Source organism: Colletotrichum gloeosporioides (genome assembly GCF_011800055.1).
Source record: "Colletotrichum gloeosporioides strain Lc1 chromosome Unknown consensus_76, whole genome shotgun sequence".
NCBI lineage: Eukaryota > Fungi > Ascomycota > Sordariomycetes > Glomerellales > Glomerellaceae > Colletotrichum > Colletotrichum gloeosporioides.
In genome coordinates this window covers 75,952-84,016 of record NW_025544721.1, presented here as the reverse complement: position 1 = coordinate 84,016, position 8,065 = coordinate 75,952, and the positions used below count along the sequence as shown (strand labels likewise).

The window sequence follows — 8,065 nt, the reverse complement described above, 5'->3', positions numbered from 1 at the left end:
CTAGCTAAAGGTATTAAGTATCTCCTTCTTAATCTATTCCTTTTTAGATATATATATATAATTAAGATAAGTTTTTATATTATCTCTTAACTAATAAATCTAATTACTAATATTATAATTAAATAAGTTAAAGATATACTAAATATATTAATTACTAAAAGTTAAGAAGGGGTTATTAGTATTAACTAAGAAGTTTATAGCTAGATCTTTAATCTAAATAATTTTTAATTTAGGTATAGTAATAGGAGTAGAGTAATAACACTTTAGAAGTAAGTTTAAGTTATTAAGGTTATTAATAGGTATAAGATTAGTTTAAGTAATATAATATAAAGTCTTAAAATAGTTAATAATAAAGTTTATAATTAAAGTATTAAAAAACTTATTAATATTACTAGCTTTATTATAATAGTAGTAAACTTAATATATATTATCTATATAGCTTATTAGTATAAAAAAGAGTAGACTAAATAGGTATTATACTTAGAGTATTATTAAATAAGATCTTATATATAAAGAAGCTTTTATCTCTAATCTAAAAGGTATAGCCTTAAGACCCTTTTTTTAAGATTAGTTTAATATTAATAAAGGATCTATTCTTCTATATAGTATAAGGTAGAGCTTTTAATAAGTCTCTTATATTAAGGTTAGTACTTAATATATTACTAGTTATTAATATAGTATATAATTAAGTAGTAATACTATAAAGTAATAATAAAGGTATAAAGCTAATAAAATAATTAAGATATTAGCTAGTATTTAGTAGAGGTATTATAAAAGTAAGTAAGCTATTAAAGAAGGTATTAAAAAAGTATATAAATAAGTAAGGCTTTAAGGGATTATTAATAATAGTAGTAGTAATAATAATAGTAGTAGTAGTATTAGTAATAATATTAAAAAAAGGTTATTTTTAAAAGTTAATATAAAGGTTAAAAATAAGCTTTTTTTAATCTCTAGTAAAAGAACTAAAAATATATTAATTAAGTAGTATAATAAAAAATATATTTTTAATATTTCTAATACTTCTTAATAATAAAGCTAATATTATTAAGAAGTATTTAGCTTTATTTTAATATCTATTAGCCTAAAAGTATTACTAAACTAATATTTATAACTACTTACCTTTTTTTTCTTAGAGATATATTATAATAAGACCTAATAGGTTAGTAATAAGTCTACTATATAGGGAATTATAGAGATATTAATTTAAAACTAGTTTAAATTATTAATTTTAATATAAAAGTTATAAGAGTTATAATCTTAAGTAGCTAGAAAAAGTAATATTAAGTTAATTTTTTTATTTTTTTTAATTAAAAAAATAAACTTTTTAAAAATTATAATTAATTTAGAGATTAGATTTTATTTCTTCTAATTAACCTCTAACTTAATTAAATCGTCTAAATCTATAGTGATAATAACTTAATTATTTACTTTACTAAATAGCCTCAATTTAATTAGCTAATTGATTAATTTGTTTGATTCGACTTGGTTGGTTAGTAGCGCTAACGACACACCAAGGAATCCTAACAACATTACAGATTTTATAACAGACCACGTTCACAACCGAAAGTTTGCTATCACCGAGCGAGGATACTACGGTCTGGTTCCGGGAATTGCCAAGGAAGGCGACTGGATAGTCGCCATTTCCGGCACGCGTTCACCTGTCGTATTGCGAGAGCAGAGCTCAAAACACCCCGGCTTGGATCTTAGGCGGACGTCTTACCGAATCGTCGGCGAAGCTTACATTGGAAGCAAACACACAACCACTCGCAGACTAGGTGGCAAATGTTTCGTCAGGATTCCAATGGTCTTGGGAACAGGCTTTGCGAGGGATTGGGAACATCTAGAGCTGGAAGAACAGGACATATTTCTGGTGTGAGATTGGTACTATGCTTTTTCTAGCATTGAATGATTCGCATCAACTGAGGTTCCCATGACCAACGCAAGCAAACCCTTGGCCAAGCAAGATGAATGCCCAATCTTGTGGAATCTTCCTTTTTTTTTTTTTTTTTTTTTTTTTTTTTTTTTTTTTTTTTTTTTTGGGNTTTTTTTTTTTTTTTTTTTTTTTTTTTTTTTTTTTTTTTTTTTTTTTTTTTTTTCTTGGGCTGATCACGCTTTGTTATGTAGTCGGCTTATGCCATCGTTTGGCCGCCATCACCGTCTGACATGACTACTATTGAAAGATCTCCGCTTGAACAACAGCAGTCACAGGACACTCCAATTTACACAAACTTTGGGAATCTGCGAAGAATACATCCTCGGTCCCATTTCAAGAGTTGATGCATACGCCTCCTTAAATAACGACGTAATCCACAATCGCCGGGGGGCGAAGACTGATAATTAATGTCTCAACTTAATGCAGTCGATGCGAAACTTGTGCACACCCGATCTGCATGGCTCCATGCACTTGTAAAACTTCAACATGGCATGAACTTGTGTTTCATCCGGTTCGAGTTCTTGACATACAGCTGCTTACACACTTGTGCTCAGAATCAGAGTATTGATAGTACAAGATAACGATGCCAGGGACCGTTGACAATTGAGAGCAGCGGGCACGGCACGGCCTTGGCCTCCTTAATTTCACTGAAATTCTGCAGCCCAGATACTTAATCTAGAATTAGGTTTTAGATCACACTACTAATACTTCTCCTTCACCTGCAAGCTTCAAACAGCTTGGAAGTCTGAAGTATTCAGCTCCATGCAGTGAAAACAATGTCGAAAGCAAAGTATTATCAACATTTAAGCCTTGAAGGGTCTCTGTAAGCATGGACCAGGAATGGGCAACCCGATATACAAGTGAATAGACAACATGTGCAAACAGAGAATTAATGAATAGGTACTCGAAAGAGTAAGTCGACGAGCACGTCTAAAGCCTTCCAATGAGGATTGAAACATTGAAACAGGTCTTTTCAGACAAAGACTCATTGCTCGGCCAGTCTCAGACTGTCATCATTTGGCTCTACACTTGACCCGAACTCTCGAAAGAGACTACAGATGTAATGTCCCGTAATCATCATATAGGCAAGAGATACAAGACTGGTTTTCTCTTATGGACGGCAGGAATTGGAACGCGAAGCCCTTGGACCTCAAGGCAACCCACTATCCGGCCACCTCTATAAAGTTTGCAGAGATGGTCAAGGGATGTAGAGTGGCATTATAATTCAAATGACGTTCGAATACAACGAACAGATAGAAAGGATACTGTCCACACCTCAGTGCGGGAAAAAAAGGCTATTTTGCGTCAAACGCACTGATGGGGGGTGCCGGAGTCCAAGATTGGGTCAGGCCCGAGAATCAGGAAAACGGGTCCTACATTAACTTCGGGGACTAAAGAGCGTCAAGTGGGCCGACGGAAGAAAAGTTTTGGAAGGTGGTCAAGTCGGCGCAACTGTCCATCCGACACAGGTAAGTGACAACACGTAACAACGAAAACAAGATGGCTCATACAAAGCCTTCGATAAATCATTTAACCTCTTCAAGCTGTTCATAAGTAAGTATAGATGGAAGCTGAAGGACATCACATATGCCGGAAAACTGTGCCTAGACCATGCAATCCAACTGACATAAATCATCGACGCGACTCGTGCCTGAACATTTGATTCGGTGTCAGTGACCGTGCTCAACCTCGGCATCCGCACACGTTGCCCCCCTATTCAGGGATTGTACCCGCTGGTGATGTGGGCACTTCCAGGAACTTGTCTCTTCCGGGGAAATTTTCAGTGAAGGCGGTGACCTGGAAGCACGGGACTGATTTGCATAAATGAGATCGCCGCTCCTATGTTGCAGCGCGGTATGCGAGTGCTGATGGGGCTGATGACTGCTCGACGATGACCAGAGCTCGTTGCGAAGGTAAACCCAACTGAACTTTCCACGCCGTCAAAATTTCAAGGCTTGTTGGTTCCGATACCGAGGCGCGGGTCGCGCCTGAAGCAGACTGGAGTAAACCTGGTAAAAGGGCAATCTCCCAAATATCTCACTACGCGGCATGACTTGCAATGCTCCCCAGAGGGTGGCCATCATTGGCACCGGCTTGGCCGGACTCACTGTTGCATACCTGCTTCACAACGAGAAAGAGCGACGCTATGCAGTGACATTGCTTGAACAGGTAAGCAAACATTGTGGGCAGTACTGTGCTGCATGCTGATTCTGCTAGGCTGAGAGTCTCTCATTTGACTCGGCGTCGGTTGCAATTCGGGATAGGAAATCCGGCGTGGTCGAGCGAATCGATCTCCCAATGCGCGCCCTCGCTGGAGGCTACTACGCCAATGTGATGCGTATGTATGATCATTTAGGCATCCCATATCATCCGATCAAATTCCTATTCTCCTTCACGAAAGCTCTACCGCCTCCAGCTGTGGCAAAGGATGGTGGAAGCTGCGAGGGCGCACACGTTGGCATGCCGGGGGAGTACTTTGTGCATGCCTCAAACTTGCACCGAGTCCCCCCGTGGCCAGGAAATAGAAGCCTCATGGCATATGTCGTCGAAATCTTATACTTGGTCGTGTGCCAGTTTTGGTTTACCGTGGCATGCTTTTTCGTGCATCCCAAGACTGACGGATCTGACGGCGGAGAATCGTTTGCGGAATACACCAAGAGAATATGGCTGCCACGCCGGTACACGACACACTACTTGCTTCCACTCTTGAGCAGCGTGTCAACATGCTCTCACGACGATCTGCTAGCATTTCCAGCAAGCGACGTGGTCAACTACAAGAAGTCATCTCACGGCCATCAGCACTACACTGTCTGTGGAGGCGTCCACCAAGTGGAATCCAGACTTGTGGAGGGCATTGAAGATATTCGACTAGGAGCTCGCGTCATGAAAGTCGTCTCAGGAGAAAGTGGAAGCACAAAGATTAGCTGGCAGTCAATTAAGGATGGGTCAATACTGGAAGAAGAATTCGACAAAGTGATCCTGGCAGTCTCGCCGGATGTGGCTGGCAAGGTCTTTGCGCCTCTAGAGAAGTCTCTCGGAAATATTCCAGCGATCCGCGTCGAGAGTTCTGTCCTCCGTCCGGCGAAATCGAGCGCGAAAGACATGTTTTCTGTCGTCCACGGCAAGCACGGTTATCCTCAGGGCTGCGCACATTACCAGGGAAGCACCTTGCCGGCCCAACACATTTGCCTGCGAACCGACTTCTGCAAGAACGCAAAAACTGAAGCCTTGCACACAATGCCTGGGGGAACGGTAGTGAGCACTTGCCCGCTTGACCCTGAGGCCGAGGCAAAAAGAGAGCTTCGATCGGCCACGTTTACACGCACGCTCAGAACGACTGAGAGCAGAGCAATTGTTCAGATGATAATGGGCGCTGGCGGAACTAAGGACAAGAAGATGATGGAACAAGCAATGGGGATGGAATGGGTTAACGGAGAGGACAATGTTTGGCTGGCAGGTGCGTGGTGTTGGGATGGAATGGTTTTGCTCGAGGGATGTCTGGTCTCTGCGATGAGAATAGCCGACGATTTTGGAGTCCAAGTACCATGGCAAACAGATGGGAAAAGAACATAACCACGGTACAGAGCAAAGTTGGTGGAGCGAGAATGCAACGAAATAGTGAGGTTGAATTAGACGTCTGACGCTAACGATTCTGTCTAGCAGTGTTTGAAGACGGAACCTTGCTCTACAGATCGCCAGAAACCCCGGGCCCTTTCAATCCTTCCAGGCCTTCAAGTTGTTGTTGTCAGGCCTTGGGGGTGGAGAACGCCAGAGTCTGCGGATTTGCTGATGACGGTGCTAAACACGCTATTTCCCTCCACAGCTCAGACGGGGGACACAGTCCGAGCACAGGAGCAGTGGGCGGCCGAGGAAGCCAACGACAAGGATCCGTGGCCATGGAAAGATGTATTGCTGGGTTGCAGCTTTTAACTTCTCGTGCTCGTCTTCTGCAAGCGGACGGTATGTAGATGAGTTGAGTCGGTTTTTGCTAAAGTTTTACGCGTCTGCTGCACGTCCCTGTTCCACCGAACGCTGTCTCTCTTCAAGGCCTAAACCTCCTTTCGTACTGAGACGTAACCACACCCAAATCGAAAGGGCAACGCAGCATCCCATCAGTGACCCCAGCTCCACTGCGACCAGAGCTCCCCTCCAAGCAACGTTCTTGGCCCAATACCAGCACACTATTCCGACCAGGAATTCAACAATCGAGATATCCAACAGCACTAGCGGCGACCATGCTACAGCAAGATCCATCCGAGTTGCCCTTTCGAACCCTTCGAATGCGAAGAGCAGCATCGTCGCCATGACTGCAGATAAGACACCTGTCACGGCGGAGCTGCACAGAAGACCTTCACCAACTTCGCCGACCCCAGACGTACTGGGGTGGAAGTCGGGGAAAGTTAGGGCGGCGACAGCCAGACCGCTGATAAGAGCAGAGAGAATGACGAAGGTGTTGTAAAATCGTAGCAGACGTTGAAAGACCAGAAACGCCCTGACGTCAAGTTGCTTGTTCCACCATAATCGCTGCGACTCCAGTTTTTCTCCCAGCGTCGAATGAGGCATATTCAGGATCGTAAGGTACCTTTAATTTTAGCTGGGTGGCGCGGCGTGAGCAGGAGTAGCGCCGCCGGGAGTCGGTGAGTGGGGTGACGCCGCGGCGAGTAGTAATATACGATCTTTTGGCCCCCGATCTTGAGCAGTGATGGACGAAGATGTGCTGACGATGGAACAAGACAAGATTATATGCCACAACTTCACGGAGGCCTCGAATGTCGAGCATTCTTGTCAGCCGGAGCGGGGGAGCAGCAGAGGCCCGCAATTTCCAGGTTTTAAGCGCTGCCTAGCCGCCCAGCAAGGCGTTGGTGGCAAGGGTTGCCGAGACCGCAAAGTCGACAAACTCCGCATTCGATGAGACAGTGTGTTGGTTGCCAAAGCCAAGGGTCCAGCGTGGCTGTGGTTGGTTGACACGATGACCAGATGGGAGGCTCAAGAAGCCAAGATGCTGTCGCGTTTTTGGCAGGCTGAGCCTGCCTGATCAGCGTCAAGCATAGATAGATCTATTTACTGAGCTGCCAAGTTTCTGCCTAACACGTTGTATTTGAATGCGTTTTGCCGCTTGAGCCTTCGTTGTCATTCAATTCGTTCAGACATCACATGAGGCGGCAATCCATCAATCAACGCAGATGCCACATCACCCAGAGCTCTATGCCTGCTAGTCACGAGACTCGCACGCAGAATCAGCCTAATTCTCCCTCGAAGCTGTGTCCGAAAAAACCAGCATGTTCAGCAAGACTTGGACCTGAAAGAAGTCGTTTGAAAATGTCCACTGGCAATTCTGGGCATGATTAGGTACCTATTGCAAAATGCATGTTGTTTTGTTATTCATCCACATTAATGATGGGGATGTGTTGGAGTCACAACAGATGCCGTTGCCTTCACATGGAAGGTCAATACTGCCAACAAAAGTATTGCTGTGAAAGATTGGCACCATCAAAAAGGGTCTAAGGACTACAGTTATATCGTTGAGAACATCGCCAATCTGAGCAACAACATAACATCAAACATCAGTCCTCTCCAATTTGCCAGGCAACAGATCATTTTGTAATCTACAATCAAGAGTCTTGAAACTGAACTGTCAATTGCTTCTATTCGCAAATTTCATGATTCAATGCTTTTGAGCATTTACCGTTCAACCTCCGAGTCACCATGGTGTTTCGTGACAGGCAGGGCAAAGAGATATTCTTGGCAAACGCTGGAGAATTAGTAGATTTATGATCATTGAAACGTACAGCGCGGCCCATTTTCGAGGACTTGGACCAGGAATTGAAATGTCCATCCACAATCCCTTCTCTCAATACGCCCGTGTGAGTTGCTGCCCGGTATGGAGAGCGTCTTCCATAAGTACAAGGACACACTCTAACTAGTACGTAAACAATGAAAACAACACGGATGATGGGGATAACAGGAATTTGTACCTAGGTTGGTACACTCCATAGGAACATGAATAGTATCATTCTGCCATCTTGTCTACGAAGAGAATGAATAACTGAACAATTAGCAAAGGTATTTCTCAACACAACACATGTTTGCGCTGATGTTCGGCGCTTGATCCGGCGACGCTGAAAAAGTTGC

The 8,065-nt window shown here is 43.1% G+C and overlaps 2 protein-coding genes across 2 annotated transcripts; one reads left to right on the top strand and one right to left on the bottom strand.

The window, feature by feature from the left end:
- Positions 1–3,982: 3,982 nt before the first annotated feature.
- GCG54_00002426 (uncharacterized protein) lies at positions 3,983–5,506 on the top strand (the record flags this gene model as incomplete). Its single annotated transcript, XM_045402518.1, has 2 exons — positions 3,983–4,102; positions 4,151–5,506. 2 exons carry the CDS (start codon positions 3,983–3,985, stop codon positions 5,504–5,506), a joined length of 1,476 nt encoding a protein of 491 aa, XP_045259553.1.
- A 423-nt stretch (positions 5,507–5,929) lies between these two features.
- Positions 5,930–6,496, bottom strand: GCG54_00002425 (uncharacterized protein; the record flags this gene model as incomplete). Its single annotated transcript, XM_045402517.1, has 1 exon — positions 5,930–6,496. The coding sequence occupies one exon, from the start codon at positions 6,494–6,496 to the stop codon at positions 5,930–5,932; it is 567 nt and encodes a 188-aa protein (XP_045259552.1).
- Between the last annotated feature and the right edge of the window lie 1,569 nt (positions 6,497–8,065).